The 22,363-nt window shown below is 39.1% G+C and overlaps 1 protein-coding gene across 1 annotated transcript in view; it reads left to right on the forward strand.

The window, feature by feature from the left end:
• Nucleotides 1-22,363, forward strand: part of DCDC2 (doublecortin domain containing 2) — a 55,640-nt gene that overhangs the window by 24,785 nt on the left and 8,492 nt on the right. Inside the window, exons 6-8 of the mRNA XM_042049143.1 lie at nt 739-793; nt 2,268-2,463; nt 15,167-15,267. Coding sequence (XP_041905077.1) covers nt 739-793; nt 2,268-2,463; nt 15,167-15,267 — 352 coding nt within the window. The remainder of the gene's footprint in view (nt 1-738; nt 794-2,267; nt 2,464-15,166; nt 15,268-22,363) is intronic.

The following is a 22,363-nucleotide window of genomic DNA, read 5'->3' on the forward strand; positions in this document are numbered from 1 at the left end:
GTATGAAATTATTATTCCGAGAACAATGCATAGGTTATGGATGCAAAACCTTATTTGCAGCTTCTGAGAAAGTTGAGATAAGAATAAAAAAAGCAAAAATGGAAATTCAGAAGACCAATTCATCTCATAAGCATTCCCTTGATCATGTATCACAAAATTAGTATCAGAGAAAACTTAATCCAAGTCAACATAATCCTGTTTTTTTTCTTAGGGTACAAATGTGTACGGCTGAATGAGATTGGGTGTAGCTACAGCAGTTTAGGTATACTCTTGCTTAGTAATGTTTTGTGAAACATGTACTCCCTTAAGTTCATTTTGTATTTGGGTCTGGTTTTTTGTAGGCTAGAAAAATCACATAATAGAGTCCTAAACTGGGTGTCTGTATGGAGAAACTTTTGCTTTTTGTACCTTTGGAAAACATGAAACCATTTCATTGAAATAAATGGAAAGAAATTGTAAGGAGCATTCACACAGTAATTCATTGGATACTGCTCTACAAGTTTTTGGTATTTAGAGAATGCATTGTGAGGTAATGCACTTGTTTGAATAAGTTAATGATTATGCATTTAAACATAGTCCAGTAAACAGAATGAGTGATGCTTAGTGAAAACACGCAGTGAAAAAAGCTATTACCTCTGTTGCCATAGCCATCTTGGTGTTATCTGCCTTGGTTATAGATACATAGTGTCTGTGCTAGTGACAGTGTACACAATTCTAAGATACGGCTTATTTCTGCAGTTTCAAAACCTCAGTACTACCTCCGATTGTGGGATCTCGCAAGTCTAAAGGCAGTGTAAGTATCAAATTTCTAATTCAGCTGAATTCTGGCAGATGGAAAGTCCCTGTCCTTTGGGTTTCAATTAAATCTGAAGAGAAAAAATTCCACAGCCACCTGGTGGCATGCTTATTAAAGCTTGATGAATCTGGAGCTATTTGCAGTGCCAATTAGACAGAAGAAATCTGAGAAAATATTATTGTGATAAGGGCTGCTTGGTTTTTTATAAAAGCTTCCATAGCAAAGATCAGCTTCTGCTTGGGCTCTTTCCTATATACCTGTTTATATCTATTTGTATATTTATTTATTCAAGTTATACACCTAAAGGAAAAACACAGAACCTTTTACAAAACATTTTGCAGAAAATGGTGTTCCTGAATGCTGAGTCTGAAAAACGCCCTAAACCAGCTTGCAATCTGTTTTGTTCTAGGTAACCACTACATACAGAGCTTGATCCTTCACTGCTTTGTATCCTGCATAGCTATTTATATGTGTACAAAATGAGTCACAGAACCATTAAGGTTGGAAAAGATCTCCAAGGTCATCGAGTTCAATCTCTGACCTATCACCCCCATGTCAACTAACCATAGCACAAAGTGCCACGTCCAGTTGTTTCTTAAACACTTCCAGGAGTGGTGACTCTGCTTTGGTCAGCCTGTTCCAATGCTTAATCACCCTTTCAATGAAGGAATTCTTCCTCATGTCCAACCTGAACTACCCTGGCATAGCTTGAGGCCATTTCCTCTTGTCCTGTTGCTTGTTCACTGGGAGAAGAGGCTAACCCCAGCTTGCTACATGAAGAGTCCTCTGTGGATTTGGAACAGTGCCAAAACAGAATATAAGTACCTGTTTTCACCAGTTCTCCACAAGTGCAGTTTACTGTAAAAGTACAAGACAGCAGGGAGTCAGACTCAGTCTGTCTTTATAATTGTGGTAGTTGATCATGTCCACTGACTGTTTACAAAACAAAACAAAAAAATGTCTCTGGAGCCTCCAAAGAGAAATAAGTGGTAAAATATACAAATTTCTGTTCCATTCTATTGAATGTGTTACCGCCCTATGAAGACTGTCATTCTCCTCCAGCTTCTCTTGACACTTAGAATAATGCCCATGTCTCATTCACACAGACAGTGATTTATTAACAAATCATATTAACGTGTTACATCTTGTGACTGTCCACACATATGGATGAGAGATAGCTGCATATAATATGCATGCATGCATGGATTCATCTATCCACTTTTAATTAAATGAAACATTATTTTCTTATAATAAATATGTGATTTTTCTCCTGGAAGCTGTTGAGAATTTAATCGGTGAGATCATACAGTAAGTTGATAGGATATACTTTTCTGGATAATTTAAGATATCACTTAAATGTACTGATTGAAAATTATTATTCTTCTTTAACACCTGATACCAGTCCTTAATGAAATTTTAAAAATAAGCTTTTTAATTTGCATCACTGATAATTACGTACTCTTCTTTTCAGGGAAATGATCGGCAATCTAAATCTACCATTGGATCCAGTGACCGAGGAGAAAACAATTCCTCACCTCAGCTTCCCAAAAGGAAAGACAAAAAAAGCCAGAATCCAGAGAATTCTGTGTCCAGACGACACTTTTCTAAGCAGTCTACAAAAGTAAAACAGGCAGTAAAAGCTTCCACAGGAGTCCTTGAAGATAATGGTCAGTACTGAGACAAACACTGTTGTAGCATAGTGGCTTCGGGTCTTCAGTTAAACCAGTGGAATACTAGAATAACACGCTTGAATAGTTCCTGAATTGTCCATTTACTCTGGCTAGCTGGAATTGCCAAAGTTCTTTCTGCTTAGGAAATGCACCTGTGTGTAGTCACTACATTCCTGGCTTTATTTACAGAGCACAAGAGGCTGGTGTATGATTTTCAGTATACCTTGGAAGTTAAGCTAATATGGTTCTATCTCAATGCTTTTGGTAAAGGAAAATAAAAGATATATTTTGACCTTTTCCCCACTGTTCTGCCCTGCATAAACGTGAGGAAAAGGAGCTGATGTTCTCAAACTCAAACTCTCAAACCCTCGCTGTCCCTGAGGATTCCTGGTTACCTGCCTGGCTCTGTGTAACAAAATGACTAGACCCTGGGGGAAGAACACAGACAGAAACTCCAGTTAGCTGATAGCTGCTGAGACTAATCACACAGCAGAGGTGCTGGAGGCTCTTTCAGAATTTGCCGTGCTCTGTGCTGTGACAGTAGTGGCAGCAATTTGCAAATTTAGTCATAAACATCCTCTTTGAGAAATGGTTTTTCTTATCTTATAGTGTGGTATTTCCCTTCCCCCCATTTTTTTTAAGAGCTAGAATATATATATATGTATGTGTAGCCATATTTGATAGATAGACATATCAAGGGACATATTTGTCTCTGTGTTTAATGCTGTTGCTGCTCCACCTGCTGACAGAATTGGTTGGAAAGCCACTAAATTTATTGAAGAAGTGACTGTTTGCTTCTCACTTCAGCTTTCCATGCTTTGTGAGTCTTGTGTAACTAAGAGAAGCTGTTCAAGGCAGCAGATTCTCTAGTTTGAGCTCAAGTGCATGTTCAGAGAAGCTCTTGGTTTCTTCTGTGATCCTCTGTTTTTCCTCCATACATTAACACCTGTTAGTAAAAGTGGGAGTGGGCAATTGTAGCCAGGTGCGGCTCAATCTCTTCTCCCAGGTAACAAGAGGATGAAAGGAAATGACCTCAAGTTGCACCAGGGGAGGCATAGATTAGGTATTAGGAAAAACTTCTTCATGGAAAGGGCTGTAAAACATTGGAACAGGCTGTCCAGGGAGGTGGTGGAGTCACCGTCCCTGGAAATACTCTAAAAAGTATGATATGGCACTCAAGAACAAGGTTGAATGGTGAACGTGGTGGTGGTGCTGGGTTGATAGTTAGACTTGATGATCTTAAAGGTCTTTTCCAACCTTAACTATTCCATGATTCTAACTCTTGGGAAATTAAAGTCTTTTCACTCACTTCTGACCCTGTTTGGGAGCTCCACTGTAGTCAGAACTTTGGGAGCTTGTAGTGGAGTAGTTAAAAGAAAAGGTACTACACTGACTCCGAATGGTCACCTGCTACAAAGTTGTTGTCTTTTGTGCATTGTGTTCTGGTCACACCTCAAGATGGAGTGACCTGAGGCAGAGGCCAGGCAGGCTGTAGGAGCTGTGAGCCGTGCTGCAATGTGAGTATCCTCTTGCCCAGTCAACCCTCATTGTCAAAGACTGCCCTTGTCAGAAAGCCAGGGTTATACCTGCAGAAGTCAGCATTATACCATGGTCCTTATCATTTATCTATCTCATATAGTACAGATGGTAACCTTTTATCCCATCCACACTCATGAGGTGTAAAGTAGCGTTTCAACAAACCATCAGAATGTTCCACCATCCTTTGCTTGGGGATAATAAGGTATATGAAAAATGTATTCGATAACCTCCTTTCTGGCCCAGTGCTGTACCATCACGCTGGTTAAGGGTGATCTGTTATCACTCTGTGTGTAATCTGGAACAGGAAGACTGGAAAACCAGTTACAGGGCCCTGAAATTTTTCTAGCAGGTGGGGGATTCGGGAGTTTTAATGTCAACTCTAATTTTTTTTTACCAAGGTTTTTGCCTTTCCCTTGAATTCTTTTAATTGTTGTTTTACCTGGCCATTTTGATACCATAAAGACAATTTTTCTTTCCTTTATTTACTATCTAACATGCTTAGTTTATTTCATAATTTTTTCTCTTTATTGCCATGCAGCCTTTAAGTATAATCTGCAAAACTGTAGTGTGCTTAGTATTAAAATAATGGAAGTGTGTTGAGAACAGAGCAAAGAATATTGGGGGGTTTTTACATTTTAAGCATTTTAAGTATTCATTACAAGTTAATGTGAATGCTGTGCTACAATTGTGGAACAAGAACATTTAATTTAGTTAAAAGGGAAGAAAGCCAACAGGAAAGAAAGTAAACTGGGAAACTGGACAAATCTTGTTGAAAACTAAAGAGCTGTTGTTTCATTTTTAACAAAAAAAGCTTAATTGAAATTAATGTTTAAAGATACTGGGCTATGGGTTTCAGAATACAAATAAGTGGGGATGGCTTCCTCTGGCAGCCAGACATTCTGTGTGCATACTTGTACTTATCCTGTGCCTGTATGCTTTGTTTACATGTCTGCTGAGGACCCATCATGCTTCCCTTTGGGTTTGGAAGGAGCTTATGCTGCTGGGTCAATATGTTGGGATCCAAAGGACAGGCAAAGGGTACATTCCCTCTTCTGGGGGCACTGCTTCCCCTGTTGTTTTCAGTACTTCTTCATACACTGAAGACCTGCATTAACATCCAGTCCAAGTTGAAAGGGTGGAATACAGATTGTGCAAGCTCTTCCCCTCCTCCTAATGTGTGTGCTTTTAGTGGTCTGAAAAGTCTCCCTGTCAGCAGAGAATCTCCCTTACTCTGTCCTGTTCCTTGTCTCTGGGTGAGATGGACCCCCACAGTGGCTGTGTGGCTAGTGGGGCTGCTGATGAAAATACCTTTAAAACTGGTAATCAGGTTGCTTTATTCTCTCAGCTGATAGTGAAATTAGAAATCTAGTTTAGACTGAGTGGTGAAGTATTGGGTGAAGTATGAAGCAGGTATGTAATTGTTGCCTTGCTGCCTTGAATTATGACATTTTCAGGTTCATTTTAGAGTGAGGAGTCTTATTCTGAAATGGAGATTTACTTTTGATGGAGAACTAGAAGCCAGCTCCTGGAGCACAGTGGTAATGGTGGCTCCCAAGTACTGTTTTGATCAGTACAGCTCCACTGTCTATTCTGAAGGCTCAATGCAGTTCCTCAAATGGCTTTGCGGTTTTATTCCAAAATATTCCTTCAAATTCAAAGGCTTTGGATTGAGTAAGGGAAGCATTTATCATCATCTTAGGAATTTTATTTAATTTTAATTATTCTTTTATTTAATTTTTTCCTGATGGACAGTGAAAAAGACTTTCAGCATTTTAGTTGGCTGCACTTGGCTGTCACTGATAAGGAATTAATTAATTTTAATCTGAAACCAATAAACTGCACAGTGAGTTTACACATGCATATTTTGGTGTGTATGGAAATAGATAAAAAGGAAATATTCATACTAGAGAATGTATCCTGTATTCTTTGCTGTCCTTTTCCCTTCCAATTTAGCATTGTGTGGAATCTTCTCTTGAGTGCTAGACTGTTTGAAAGTGATTGTTTCCTGGGTCCTAACATCTAAAGAATTATGCACATAGTGTATTTAAGGCTTAACCTAATCTTCCCACTGAGTTTACTTGGGCTAGATGTGTATTTACTTTGAATTTATTTTTTAATACACTGATAATTTCACCAGCATTTATGCCATTTATATTACAACTGATCCATGTCATAATCCTCTTAAATCAAGATGATTAAAGAATTTCTTAGAGTTGAAAGCTCTTTGTGGAAGATTTAAATTCACCACTTCTTAGGGCAAATCCAGTAGATTGTGAGCTGATGCTTTGGTGTTTGTGACCTGTAAGGCACACTATTAATGTTATGATTGGGCTCTCTCTGCGCTCGAAGGAGCCTTAATAACATTGAATATATTGCATGCAATGGTAATTGCAACTGGAAATGTGAGGTTTAGAGCTTAGAATAGTGCATCTTGTTCAGCAGAATTCAAGTTTATGAAAGTAACACCAAAGGTACATTTAATTATCAGCAACTTGAAGTTTTAAAAAGAAAGATGGCAAACCACCAAAAAACCCCAATCTATTAATTTTTTCATTTGTACCATATCTTGTAAAGAGTACATGTAGGAAGTTGATCAGGAAAGCAGCAATTCAGAAGTGTAGCAGAAAATTCTTGGAGGGGAGTACCCTCATTTAAAGCCTATTCCATTCAAATACAGTACTTTAATCATGGTCCCATGGCTTGCGAAGTAACTCCCTACATAAACTATAAAACAAGTTCTGGAGTTAATAGACTGTGAAGTTTGAATTTTTGCTGTGATTTGGAAAAGTCATAGAGTGGAGATGGGCTTAGCCACTCCACAGTTTTTCAGATCTATTTTTGAGTATTATGAGGTCTTAGAAGTTAGCAGTCATTTCAATTTCCTGGTTTTGTTACTGGCTAAAAAAAGGAAGAAAAAGACCAGCCCTTATTTATAGGGAGAGCTGCACAGAACCCCAGGTATTGCTGTCCTGCTCTGAATTGGTTTCAGTAAAATTATGGACTTGCCAAAGAGTACAAACCTGGGCTGCTGAGTATCCGCTCTGCATTATGAGCTAAAACTGTTGTCCGTGTTTTCCTGGCGACAACTTTTAAGATTAAAAACCCATCTGTCATTAAAACATAGACCATGTCACTTCTGTATTGTAAAAGCAGATAAAAAGGCTGCTGAAGAAAGAGAGAGCTTCTCATTTGCAGAGATTTTACTAGACCTGTTGGCTTGTTCCTCATAGGAGACAAATCTATAGCAAGAAATGAGAACCCTTTTTGCTCTCGGTGTGTATTGTTACAGTACTGAATCATGGTAGCCAGAGTGTTCTAATGCCAGTGGGGAACTAAGATGATGGTAAACCTTGCAGCCACTTTCTTACTTTCTTCAAACACACAATGAGTTTCTTTGGATTTGCTTTCAGGGAAGTGAATACTTTGCAAAATGTTAAATGGGGGGGAAAAAAAATTTTATATATATATATATATATATATATACACACTTAACATCAGGAAAGCATGTTGCTTGATTCCCAGCAGGAGGGTGTAAAAGTGTAGTGATGCTCAGTTTGGAATGATGGGACCAGGGCAGACATTTCAGGGCTTTTGCATTTGTTTTGTGACAGTTTAGCCCCTAGCACAGCTGTACTCAAGAGAAGGCTGAGTTATGGAACAGGCATGGAATTAAAAAAGATGTGGCTGAATGAGAACTACTTTCTTAATTTCAAAATGCAAATAGTCTTAATGATCTGTTAATTTAAATCAATTAATAAATTGGATGCTTAGAAACATGGAGAGAAAATCAGATGAAGGACCAAAATAGGGAGAGGGAAGAAAAGCCCTTGTATTATGACACTCAGTCCTTTGTTTTTGTAGTTGTTGATGTATAAAGATGACTGACTTATTGCAGCTTTTCCTTTGCTCCAGCATTACCGTATTTCCTATCAGTAAAGGAGAGTGCTGCATACAAGGACAACCTCTAGAGGTCATCAGATGTCAGCATTCTATAATGGCATCAAATTGTATTAGAAATACAAAATTTTCTGAAGAGAGGAAGCAATTGCTTAAAAGCTTGAGACTGTAACAGTATCAACTGAAGAAAAAGATTTATTTTTTTAATATTCTCAACAGTTTCATATGTGTCTTGCTACCAGGTTATTTTCAATTGCATTGCTTTTTGATGACAGGAGTCACAGCCATGAACACACATGCAAACCTATCACAAAGGCAGTGGCTTTTTGTTGGAAATGGGCCTTGTACAACAATGATACTTTTAAATTAAATAAACCCCAAAACAACCACACACAAAACCAGGAAATAAAGTTATGTTGTGCACAGGCGTAAACAGATGTCCTCCCTATTCATCAGAGCAAACTATTCAATTTTATGAGCCACTTTTTTCTTTTTATATTTTGTTTTAAATTTTACTTACTGGTTTTATGAGGCAGCCTCTGTTGTAAGTCACATTAATTTTTTTTATAGTCACATTGACTTCCTTCCTTACATACAGGGCTTGCAGTTACTAAATGCCTCTGATTTCCACAAAATATTCAGGGCAGACTATTATTACAATGACTTTTAAAATTTCTACTACTAAACTTCAATCAGTTTAAATTTTGAAATGCATTAATATCTCTAAAATTTTGTAATTTTCACTGCAATAAATGTTTTACAGTTAATGTTGTTTAAGAAAGGAGCTTATATAAAAGCCATTTATTCCCGTGCTTAATTATTTAAAAAGTATGGATTTCTTATGAGTTAGTTTAATATATAACTTTATTAGTATTTAATAAAGTCATATAACCTTGTTTATCAAAGTGTAGAAAAAGAATTCCAGCTGAAATACTGAATGGCATCAAACAGAAAATGATCTTTGCATTCTAGCCAGGGCTTGCTTGATTTTACATGCACCAATTCGTGGTTTGTTTTTCTACATACCGAACTGAATGCACAATACATTGAACACTTCTGGGTTGAGACAACTAGTAAAATGTGACCAGTGAAATGTTGCTAGACAGAATTTTTTGGGCATTTATAAATTTGCTCTTGCTGGTAACTACTCTGTTCTGTGCCTATCAGGAGATTAAGAAGTATAAAAGATCTTGAAAATAGCTGGAAAATTCTCCTGAATGGGCAGCGGAATCCCTTTCACACAAATGAATTCTCAGGGACTGCAAAGCCAGCAAGAGCTGGCATGGGTAAGGGCCAGGACAGAGTAGGTAACTCTCAAAATGAAGATCTTTGACTTCTAAGAGTCATTGTGCAAGTCATTAGGCAGTCTTAACATTGTCATAAATTGAATTGGTTTTATTTGTCCGTTTTCAACAAAGTCACAGAGCTGAAAAGCTCTGCAGGAATACAGAACCACCTTCTATCTTTGGTGAAAGCAGCTGAGTACCGAGCTGCTTGCTTTATGAGGTAGACCTTGGCCATGTACAAAATCAGAAACCTCACCCACTGTTTTCCAGTCATTATCCTTTCTGAGGTTCTGATCCAAACCTGACCACACTGCCTTTCTCTTACCCATATCCCCTGGACCTGATTGCTAAAGACGAAGTGTTCTGGTACTGCTCATGTAATTTCACTGCCTTTTTAAGCTGAAAATTTCTCTTGTTCTTACTATTTGTGTGGTTCTATTGCTCCTAGCTGTAGAGGTTCGCCATGAAGTAGGTGCCAGTGTTTCAACAACTGTATCATTTGAATTTACTTGGGACAGGTTGAGTTTTGGGGCAGGCTTTTTTGAGGCACTAGTTACCTCTCCTTGGTAGGGCTGTTACCAGGCTACAAATGTTCCCTTTCCTGGTAATCCTGACAAGGCTTCAGGGAATTCAGAGCTTTAAGCCATCTGGATCCCTCAGAGATTTCATCACTCTTTCTCGCTGTGGGATTATGGAGTTGGAGAAGAGGTGTGATAGAGCACAACTGTTGAAGAAACTCCATAGGAAAGCACTTATGGTTGTAGTTTTCATTCATACCTTCAGCCTGAAACCAAAAAATTCTATAAGAATTCTTTCCCCTCTCCAGAGCCTTAATAAGTATTGTTTGTTGGAGGAATAAATATGAGCAAGAAATCAGTAAAAATATTTGCCTGAAAACAATGAGCATTTTTTCACTGCTGTTTTTTTGCTGTACTTCTGTATGTGTGGTAACATCAGAACATAGACATTCAAATGCTGGTAGGTAGTAGTAGAACAGCATTCCTCTTTGAAGGTTTTCCTGAAGGAAGATTCCTTTAGGAAGCTTAAATTGGCTTGGGTACCTGCTGACTTGTTTTTTTTTCCCCTCTCATTCTTTCAAGCTTCTACTCTTCCACTCCCTAAAAGCCATTTTTATGCCTTCCAGTCAGTGTGTTGGACCCCATTGCTTTCCTTTTTTTCACCAGTACTTCCTCATCTTTCTATTTGCTCTTATACAGTTCCTCATTCCACACATTTTTTCTAACATCACTGTGCCCTTATCATCCCTCAGTGTCTATATCCTCCAGCCTCTGCATATTCTCTCTCTCCAGCTGGCTGCTCCTTTCAAATGATCTGTTCTTTGGCCTTCTGCAGGTTCTTCTTCCCCCTTTTTACCTAAATTGCTGAGCATGACCCTACTTTAAAATAATCAGAAATAACAGGAGCTTACCAGGAGTTTAGGTTACCTAACTTCTCTCTGTTTAGGATATGAAAAATAGTGCTGATTTTTGGCTCAAGGTAGTCTATTGTCACGCAGTGTCTGGCAAAACTTGAAAAACTCCAGTATCTTCTTTTTGTCTGGACACCATGGAAAAATATCCTCACAGAAGATGAGGAAACTTCCAATAATATTTTGCTTGGCCTCTTGACAGAAGCTGCACTTGCTGTGGCATGAAGAACAGAGGACCTAACTGAAATAAATCCTCTGTTTATACTTATCAGTAAAGCTGCAGGGAGACACATCTTCCTTTCTTACCCCCTTTTAGAGTTTTTCTGCCCCAGTGTTGCCATGGCCCTGTCTGTGGTCAGTTTTCAGGTAGCCTGAGGCACAAGAAAGTCAGAGTTGGCTCATAAAAGAGGAGCATGTTTAATCTATAAATTTGTATGAACTGTTTGGAGTAGTCATAAGTTCCATTTAATGGAAGTGCTGGGACTTTTCATCAAGGTACACCACATATTTCTGCTTCAGTAGAGATTGCAATATAAGCCCATAACAATACAGGATGAAGACTTGAAAAAATGTTTCTTCATGTAATTGATGGCATTTTTAAAATGCCTTCCTTTTTTTTTCTTCCTTAGAGACATGTGAAGAAACTGACTAATGATTCAGACACAGAGATGTGAAATATTGCATCAATAAGATTTTTTCATACTTTTTGTCCCTAAACCAAAAAGCATTTCTGAAGTATTGTCTATAAAATACAAGGCAAAGTTACCCAACTGAAAACATTTCCTTGGAAGTAACTCAGAGCACTGATAATTGTGATTAATGTGGCCTGCAAACTCCCGTTGACAAGATCTTGACACAGAATCACACAAACAAGTAATGTGCTGGCTTTTCACTCGGCTTCCCTCCTCCAGATATTTGTAACTTCACATGCAGAAAGTCTAAAATACTTCTGGCTGTAGAGTAGCAATGCTAATAATGTTAACATTTTAAGCTCTTTTCATAATGCTCCATTTATTCAAATTAATTTTATGTAAATTATTTTGCAATTTTTGTATTTCTTTTCACTTTTCATAACAAAAGACAAAAGTGTGTGTCCTAATGTAAGACCAATTGCATTCCTTGCCATTTACTTTGGAATTTTTTGTTTGTTCAGTTATTTCAACTTCCCCATTTTTCAGTTAGTGTCGTTTTTTTCACCTGTTTTGGCACATTTCAGACCTAAGTGTTTTAATTCCTTCCTCGACTGTGCATGTATTTTGGACATTTGTCTTCCATTCTCTTATGTTTGTGCAGAGGTAAATAATTTATTTCCCTTTTGTTGTAAATGTTCTCTTTTCCTTAAATAATATTTTCAGTCTGTGGAAGAACAGGAATGCTGTTTCTCTTGAGAATGCTTTCTGTGAGAGACAATGAACAGTGGTATCCCTGAGAGATGCTGCAGTTTGTGCAGAGTTCTTTTCAACTAATATCTTTGTATTCATGACCAGCTTTCTGAGCAAACGCCTGTTAGAAAGTGCTTGGAGGAAATTGCATGGAGTTCAGATTTTGCTTATTGAAATGCTGCTGTTACTACCATTTTGGGCACTCTCTTTTAAATGAGAAATATGATTCCTTATTGAAACGTCTTCCCTCAGTCTTCTTCCCTCTTTCTTGCTCCCTTCTGATTCCATGATTAAGTTTTTTGAAGATACTGTACGTCTGTCTCCTTGGGTTGTTCAGCATAGCCCTGAGGCTGATCTGCTCTTCTAAGAAGAGGTGCTTTAAAATTGAGAATCCTCAGCTCTTGAATGGATTCGGCCTCCAGGGCAAACACAGTCATCTCCCTTGTACTTCTTCTTTTGCCCTGCTGGAGTAAAGCCTGATGAAAATTGCCTCTGCACCAAAATCCTTTTAGCTCTAGGTTAGACTGTCCCCATTTTGGTTGAAAGACTTGGGGACCTTGAAGGCAAAGGTGTTATTACAGAGTCTAAATGGAAGGATGGTGATATTAAATGCAGTTCTTTCAGACACTGAGTTGACTTTTTATAGTTCAGTGAGCCAAGGAATCTAGGGCAAGGTTATTTTCTTACATACTTGAGGGAAGGCCTTGAAATAGGAGAGTCTTCATGGTGGCTTTTAAGGAACACATTTCGTTCTCCTCTCAGAATATGGTGGAAATCTATAATTCAAATGTCTGTGATGAGAGGCAACAATGATCATACCAAGTAAGAGAAACAGGACATTCTGTCCCTTAGAGAACTCAGAAAAATGGGAAATTTAAAGTGCATTGATCATTTGAAGTTCAAGTAGCATCTGTTCAGATGCATTTTGTTGTTATTCTCAACCGCTCCATGTTTTTATTGCTGATTTTGTCAAAAAACCCAAAGTCTTGTCAAAGAAGATATATACAGGTAGATTTGTAATAAGATACATACAGGTAGATTGTCTAAGATTAATCATACTGCCAGCAAGTATTGAATGTCCTTAGTTGGTTTCAGTGGAACATACATGCACATGCATTACATTTAATAAACCCCAAGAAAAAGGAAATTAAAAAAGAAAATTATTATTTTCATGTGAAGTGTGAAGATGAGATCTTGAAAAAGATGTGTGAGATGTTTAGGATAAGAATCCAACCAATGATGCTAAGAGCCCTCTGGTATTTCCAAGAGGGATACCTTCAGAGGATGAGTAGTACAGATCTTTTGGTAGGGTGCGGAGGCTCCAGCAGGAGTGATGCCTGGGTGATCAAGCTGCTCTGTCCATCAGGAAATCTCTCTTAAGATGCACCCAGCGGAACCACTTTGGAATTTCATTGTGATGTGCCACAGACACCCCCATTTCTGCCTCTTCGTTTCAGACTGTGAGAACGGCCTTCATTTCTGGTCCTCTGGGCAGTGGCTGTCAGGGAAATTCTAGGCCATGTGGCACCTCCCCTCCAGTCACCCATTCACAGTGGTGTGGTGCCTCAGAATTTGTTCCTAGGGCAAACTCTTCCCTTGACTCTCATAGTGATGAGAAAGTAACTAGGAAACTTGACTTCCAGAGCAGTCAGTGTTGACTTTTTATGCAGATGGACTCTGGATTTCTCTAGGTCTTGGGGTTTTCTTCATTATTTTTCCACCGAAATGGTTCTGTCCTACACTAAAGCTGTTTATTTAACAGCGTCCAGCAATGTAGATCAATTAACGTGGTCAGTTGATATTACCAAGTTCAGATCCTTTTGTGAAGACCTAAGAGGCAGTCAGAAACAGTGGAAATATTTTTTCCTCTTTCTTACTGTAGTTACATATTATGTTGGATATGGACACATCTTCATCTTTCCTAGATCAATGGAGAGAGATGATTTGGAGTAACCTGTGCTTTTAGTTTCTGGGCTGTTTTTGGTTCAGGGGAAAATAGAGAGGATTGTGTGTCACTTGGAAATTGTTTTCTGTATGTACCTATCTTCACTTTCCTAATTAGCTGATACTGAAAGACCCCTAGTTACTACTTACACTTAGGGGAAAGAAATGGCTTAAACTAAATAGTGTAAAATCTTTGCAAAATTGAATACCAATGTAACCATTAATCCTTGTTGGCCAGGAGCATGTACTTTTTTAATGCAGATGTGGAGTTTCAGCCATAATTCTACTTGCAGGCGCCCAGAGGTGGGAAGTAGAACTAATCCAACTGACCTGGTTCAGCATGTTTGTTTTTGATTCAGAGACTGAAATTTTTGGTAGATGCATGTTATAATGATGCCTTGAGAGGCCACCTAAAACCAGAGACTAGACAGGAGTAAGGGAATAAAGGTAGGTATTCATTTGAAAAGCCTTCAGAGGTACACCCTGGGGGCCAGAGGCTATTCTCAAAATGGACCCCAAGATGGACCCCAAGATGGACGACTGGTCAAGAGTTCTTCACACTTTTATAGGTTTGGTTCATTTGAATATCAGGGTTAATTCTCCAGTTAAAGCTTCAGTTTAATGTTGTAATTCCCCTCAGCCTGCCCCCCTCTCAGAGGTTTTTGGTTTACACTTTTGGGCCTAGGACGGTCTGGGTGTCCTTGGAGAGCAGGCCTGGAGAGGCTTTGTTATGTCTACCTAGCATGAGAGAACAGAAGTTAACAGGCTACAAGAAACTTCAGAGTTACACACTAAACAGTACAGGATTTGAAAAATATAAAAGTTAAAACTTAAGGCATCAATAATACTAATTACTAAAGGATACTATATTTGGCTGTAGAAACAGAAGTATTATGTTGCTGTATTAAGTTCAGATTCACTCTGGACCTTTGCCTGAAATGAAGGAACTTCAAATCCAGGACTTCATCTAGTTCCCTTTGCCTTTTCTCCCCCCTTCCCCAAGTGGTGTATTTGTTGTACAAGTATTTGTTGTTAAAAGGAAACAAAACCAAATTGACAATAATGGGAGACTGAAGACTTCCTTGAAAGAACTGCGTGGGGAATGATGGGTCAGCTCAGAAAGCTGTTCTCAGAAGCGAAAATTGAATGTGCAGTTCAGTAGTTGAGCCACACTGTGTCACCATTGGACTTCACTTCCTTCCACTCTGTCTTTCCCATTATAGGTGAAGATATTTACAAAGCCGGAGAAGAGGGGTCTGAAATGTGGGGGGCTGTTGAAGTACAAGAAGATGAAGATACTCTTGTGGAAGTTCCGCTGGACCAGGTAGTGATTGAGCTTTAAATAAAGGACTTTTTTTTTTTTTTTAGGATTACCAATTGTGTGTTGTTTTTCTTTCCTCAGTGTACAGCATAATTCTGTGGGGATGACTGTAAGCTCGATGATACTGCTTCTTTTATGGCAGCTTTAGCAAATCTTCCTTTCTGTGTTAGCATGTCAAATGTCAGTTACCTTTTCATCAGCTTCAGAACTGCTCTGAGAGCCCTTATAGAGCCTTAGAGAATCAGGACTCCCTACTGTTATATCCAACCAAATAGGTTCACCTGAATTTCAGTCTCTTTATACTGATAGAGCAATATTCCTCCAGCCCTGGACCACAACAGGTGAGGATTTATCTGATTTTTGTTAAAGCACTTTGTTCTGTTGGAGCAACATGGTGCTTCATTGGCCAATTTTTTAATCCTAAGATTTATGTGCAATAAATAGGTCTTGATAACTAAACGTAAGATTATATCTCCCTTTTTGTGCTTTGATTTGTATTCCTGTGTACTGAAATAATACAGGGAATAGGTAAATTGAAGTTTATTCCAAGGAAGAAGGGTAGAACTGCTTAAACTATTTGCTGAAAAAGTACATAGGTTTTTTTTCTGCTAATGAATTGCTCACAAAATAGTCCTCTTTTTCATCTTATGTGTTTGTAGGAATTTGCCAACTTGTTCAACTTTGTTTCCAGTCCACAAGCTCTTGCACTGTGCTTTTGGTGTCTATTGATGATGGCCTGGGGCCAGTCACCTTGGCCACAAAATAGTATTTCTGATCCATGCTTTGATGTAAGGAATCACAGTTTATCCAAAAGGTTTCTCAGGCTAAAACTCATGCCAGTAACATCAGGAATTCTTGGGCATTTTTATGACTTACTGGTGGTCAGCAGTGCTGAGGACTGGTTAATGTGAGACTGTAAAAAATGGGAGGAGTTAAAGATAATAGTGTGTATACACTTCAATTACCAGGGCAACCCGATGGAGCATAAACAATCCAGGAGATTTCTGGAGTGTGTTGGAGACAGGTTTTTGATGTAGATAGTGTGAGACATGGTTAGGTAAGCATTCTGCTGGATTTGCTTCTCAAGAATAAATAGAAACTAGAAGCTGGGGATGTGATAGTGGCAGCCTTAGTCGCACTGGCCATGAGATGGTAAGAGTTTAAGCCCCTGAAGAAAGTGGGGATGGAAAATAACAAAAATCCTAGAAGTTAAGAGAGTTGCCTTTGGCTTGGTTGGGAAACTGGCAGCACGATCCTGTGTGAGGCTGCCCTGAAGTGTGGAGGAATTGAGGAGATCTGGTTGATTTCCAAGAGGATCTTCGTCAGACCACAAGAACTATCCCCACTGTGCAAGGAAACAAACAGGCATAGCAGGAGGCCAGTTTGAACAGAGGACTGACCTCACACTAAAAGTGGTGGAAGAGGGGATAGACTCCTAAAGACTAGTATGGAGACATTGCCTGGATATGCAGAAATAGAACTGAGAGCCAAAGCTTGTTGAGAAATGGAAACTGGTGCGTGTGACTGGGAATAACCAACATGGATTTACTATGGACAGATCATACTTGACCAATCTCACTGCCTCAGGGATGAAATAACTGGCTCTGTGGGGGAAGGGAGAGCAGTTGTTGTCCTTTATCTTGCCTTCAGTATAGACTTCTGTATTTGTAGGAGAAATTGCAAGAAGGGTGGTAGATATGGGGAGGAAGGTGTCCTTAATGAGGGTGGGGACTGGATTTGTGGGCTGAAAGGTAGGTGAAAAACTGGCTGGTTTGGTGGGATTTAAAAGGTCAGCTGGTTGAGATTTAACTGGCACCTATTTACAGATGGTGGTCCTCAGGGTTTGACAGTGGATCTGAGACATTACAGTATGTTCATGGGTAATATAGATGATGGCATGGGACACAGCCTTATTCAGGCCCAGCTGTCATTATCAGGTGGTATGCAGGACTGTCTTTCAGGGCAATCTCAACAGCTTGAAGGAATAGGGTGACTTGAGCCTCATGAAATTCAACAAGAAAGAGAGGTACAAAACTGGGCACCTGTCATGCAGTAACTGTCTCAGTACAGTCTTGACACAGGTGGGCTAGAAAGGAGCTGCAGAAAGGGGCCATGCAGCTCCTGTGGCTGGCAAATTGAGTCAGCAGTGCTCCCTGTGGGGAGGAGGTGGACTGTGCAGACTGGGCTAATAAAAGCACAGCCAGCACATCAAGGTCACAGATTATCTTTCTAGACTCAACATCTCTGAGGTTCCATCTGGAGTATTTGTCCAGAGTTGAGTCCTTCCCAGCAGAAGAGAGGTATTCACAAGCAGGAGAAAGTTCAGCACAGCAACAAACTAAAAAGTTTAGGGGCTAGAGCTTATGACACTATTTCATTGCTTTCTAAATAGTACCTACTATTTAGTTGGCTGATTTTTTTCAATTTAGTTGTATTGTGTAAAAGGATACTAGACATATACACCTTTAGCTTGTATTCGTCTTTAAAAATAAAATACCTGAGGGAAAATAGATGTTTTATGAACTTACTAGGCATTTTGAAGAATGACACAATACCATCTGGAAAAAACATGGATTTTGTCTTAGACTCCTGTTGCTAAGAAAGATCATTCTCATTATTTATTTACTTTAATGGTAAGGAATGTTGCTCAGCTATTTTGTAGACACTGTTCTTGAAGACACATGAATCAGGTGAAAGAGGCAACAAGGACATGGTCCCTGATAAAAGGAATGCTACAGCTGTGTCTTTTCACAGCACACACCTGCCCCAGCCTCAGAGACTTATATGCTGAACGCCATTGGGCTCGTCAGCCCTGTTAATTGTGGTTGTCCTGGTGAGGTGTCGTGGTAATTAGGATGTGTGGCGTTATACTGATAGCACTGACATTGGGGAAGAACATGCCGGCTGTTGTCTTAATCTTCGTTTCTCATGACATCCCGAAGCACATCCTGCTCTGGTCTTGACAGTGTAATAATCAAATTCAGAAATGATTAGCCTGTTTATTGGCCTCTGAAGGTGTGTAAAGAATTCCTCTGGGTAGTGTAGAACATTTGGCTGTGTAAATTGGGCTGTCAGGCCTTAGTTTTTAGGCTGACTACAATTCACATTACTTCTCCACAGAGAACCTACAGCACAGGCAGTAGCGCTGTGTGTCTCACCAGTTTGCCTCAGCCAGCGGATGGTGACTGTCCCTAGGGAGGAGAAAAACTGTCTACTACCACTTCTCTGTTTGGCAGTGGAACTGTTCACACAGTTGCCAGTGAGAATCAGATGTGCTGGCAAGCTTGCAATGCTAGGAACCTGCTGGATACTTCTAAGCTCATGTACCAAGGTCCATTCGTCTTCTTCAGATGGAAATATTTTTCACTTGCTATCAACAGATTTTGCTATCTGGACAAGGAACTGGAATCAGGTGTATTTGACGGGGAAAAAATATTAAAAAATCAGGTGTATTTGACGGGGAAAAAAATATTAAAAAATCAGTCACACACAGTATGAATAATCTAATTTTCAGGTTTCCATAAAAGCCAAACAAAGCACCAGAATTAATTGCAACACAAGCCATGGTTTATATATCATGTTAAAACTTCATGTAGAATTTCCTTGGTAATCTGGCAAGAAGCCCTGTCCTTCTGAGTAGCACAGAGTACTTTTTTATTCCCAGATGACTAAGATCACTCAAACCTTAGAAGCATTTAGCATTTTACATGTTCGGGTTCTTATTAATGACCATTTAAAATTGTTTTAAATTCTGTGATATAAAGCTTTTTAGCTTTTTCTTATCTGCACTGCAGTTTCTGTTATGGCTAGAAATATGGGAAAGGACAGCCAGCCAGGGCTTGACTATCTTGCACAATGCATAAATATTTACATGCCAGCTTTCACTAGAATGCTGACACTTCTGATAGGCTATCATTTCCATCAGCCGCATAAATGAGGTGGTGAAGATAGAGCTTCATATTTTTTTCTTTTTATGCACCTTCTCTGTCTTGCTGTTTGAAGTACACAGTTGAACAAATGCCAGATTAGCCATTAACTAAACCTAGTGTTACACTGGCTAGACTCTTGCTTATGTCCTGCTCTGTAAAATGCTGTCTGCCAGCTGAAAACACATTAAAAGAACAGGGTTTGCTTTACTCCAGACTAGCTGACAGTTGTAATTGAACATCAAGGCAGAAAAAAATGAGTATTTTGCCTTAAACCAAACCAGACCTTTGTGTTCTATATTCTGTACCAAGACTTCAGCTCCCAAATACAAAATTATTAGTTTCTTCTTTTGACATGCAGTTTACTCCAAGTTGGTTGTTTGCATCACTGTGTCAACATTCATGGGGACTGATGACAGACTATGAAATCAATTGTGCAAATAACAAGGGAACAAGGTGGTTTTGTTGCAGTTCTTGACAGGGAGGCAGCAAAACAATAGTAGTTTCTTACTGGAGATGGTAATTAAGTGTGTTACTTTGAATTTGCTGGTAATAATGCAAATATATTCAAAGTAACTCCAAGAGGAACATTTCTAACTTTTAAAGCTTTCAGAAAAAACTACTCCTTTTTCTTTCATTCTGTGTAAGTTATAAAACACAAAAGCAGCAGTTTGTAATGATAATACTGAAATAACGCTGCAAGTTTGCACTGGTTTATCCATTTCCATAAGCGTGGTTGTTCTTCTCCCATGCTGAGCCCTTGGGAGGTGGAGTAAGCATGAGAGTTATGAGATCCAAAGTTATCCAGTGCATGACCCCATACCATAAGGAATTCAGGCACGTTGTTGTGACAGCCTACTTTGCCATGGGATATATGATACTGCCTGTTGAGGTGTGATGTAGAAAGAGTCTGTTTGTGTTTTGGTTTTGGTTTGAGTTATTTTCCCCCTCCAGATTCATCATCCCATCTGCTTCTCTCTTGTGTTTATTTGTAAAAATTAGAGGATGGTAAATTCGTCTAACAGGCACTGATTTGGGTTTTTTCTGTAGATGTTCACATTCTTGGTTCTTTCATTATCCATTTGCTTTCCATTTTTACAGACATGTCCACTGATTAATGCAGTTCTCCACTCATTATTTCCCATTTCCTGGGCTGTGATGTGATGTGAGACTGTGTATCTCCCCTAGGTGAGCTGGAGCTGGAGTATATCTTCAGTAGCAGAAAATTTGCACCTTTCATTTGCAGTTTTCTTTATGGAGTATACATTTTGCTTTAAAGACCCAAGATTCACCTCAATGAGCAGAATAAAATGTTTCTCTTCCCTATTGCCCAAGGCAAAATGTTAAAGTTTACGTTCATTCAACATTAAAGCAGGCTGATGGCTTGAAGAGGCATTCTTTGATTAAAAAGGCTACAACTTTTCATGAGGAAGTATTTTGCACTACATCAGTAAGGATTTCAAAATGGCATTTGGAAAGAACACATGCAGAACTTCTTATGCTCAAATTTCACTACAAATGATGCAGCAGTAAGTTAAGCCTTATGAATTTTGAGTGCTGACAAGCCAGCAGATAATATTTTCCACTGCATGTTCTTCTTTCAGCTGCACTGATTTACACTTAATGTTATTGTTTGTCTGTGTGAGATAGGGAAACTTACTCTGATTGGTTCCTTGCAGTTCAGAATGAGAATGGAGATCTTTCCTTGGTTTCTGCATTGGGTGACTGTGATTTCTGAAGTAGCAATGCCTGATCTTGTCTTTAGAGGCCTGTGTGGCCAACAGTTGAAGGGCCTTCGCTTCTGAGTGAAGCCTGCAAATGCAAATCTCTTGTAAAACTAGTTTTGATATTACTTTGAAAAAAGTTTCCTCTGTGTAACCTTGTTTTCAAAAATTTCAGCAATCTTAGAGCAGGCAGTTTATCAAATTGCTTAACTTACAGGGCATTTTTAATGAATTTTGGAAGAACGTCTTTCTGGAAAAAATTATTTCTGTATTTTTGCAGTCTCAGTAGGACTTATTTTTAAATGCTTAACAATTTTCTCACTATCTACAGGGATGCTCAGCAGATCATACTGTATTGTAGGAAGTGAAGTCTAGGCAAATTTTAGTGAACACATGCAAAATGTTGTGGGGAAAATAATTATAAATGTCACTGAAGTAGATGGAAAAAAGTATTTTTGACTTAGGTACATATTAGAAAAGTAAAGATCTGATCAGATCATAAAATCACTGAATGGTTTGGGTTGAAAAGTTCCTTAAACATCATCTCATTTCAACCCCTCCACCACAGGCAGGGACACCTTTCACTAGACCAGATTGTTCAGAGCCTCATTATCCTGGTCTGGAGCACTTCCAAGGATGGGGCATCCACAGCTTCTGTGGGCAACCTGTTCCAGTTTGTCAGCACCCTCACAGCAAAGAACTTCTTCCTAATAGCCAACATAACCCTGCCCTCTGTCAGTTTGAAGTCATTCCCCCTGCTCCTGTCACTACATGTCCTGGTAAAAAAACCCTCTCCAGATTTCACAAAGGCCCCCTTTAGGCTCTGGAAGGTGCTATAAGGTCTCTCTGCAGCCTTCTGTTCTCCAGACTGAACGCCCCCAAGTCTCTGAGTCTGCCTTCATAGGAGATGTCTATGTCCCTCTTACGCTGGGGGCCCCAGAGGGCAGTGCTCAAAGATGTTGGCTTCTCTATCAAGGCAGTATTGTGATTAAGGAATTAAGTATGCTTCCAGTTACTACAGAATGAAACCAATGAAGGGAGTTTGAAAAGCTGTTTTTTCTACACTTCCAGTTCTTTAGCTTCCATTCATTCTAGTTAGACTTCTGGGTGCTGTGATGTTATGAAAAATTAGACTTTTTCAATTCAGGTGCTGGATGTGTTGTAAAAAAAATCCCCAAAATATAATGCACCCATCTCATAAAAAATGTCAGAGTTTAAATGTTGTAGGGATAAAGACTTTTTGCCTTCAGGAACAACAGTGCATTTTGTGGGAATGTGGGAACTATGTGGGAGGTGTAAGACAGTTGAACCTTAACTATTCATTTGCTTGTTTTTAAGAGTCTGGGTTTTGTAAATGATGTGGAAGAGAAGAGGGCTGCTGTCACTTAGCAACACTTTCTGGTTCAGGAACAAAATGTTTTGCTGTTGGAATCCGTGCAGTGCTGCTAC

Source organism: Corvus kubaryi, unplaced genomic scaffold, assembly GCF_017639235.1.
Source record: "Corvus kubaryi isolate FWS band 111438036 unplaced genomic scaffold, C.kubaryi_AGA036_p1.0 69, whole genome shotgun sequence".
Classification (NCBI taxonomy): domain Eukaryota; kingdom Metazoa; phylum Chordata; class Aves; order Passeriformes; family Corvidae; genus Corvus; species Corvus kubaryi.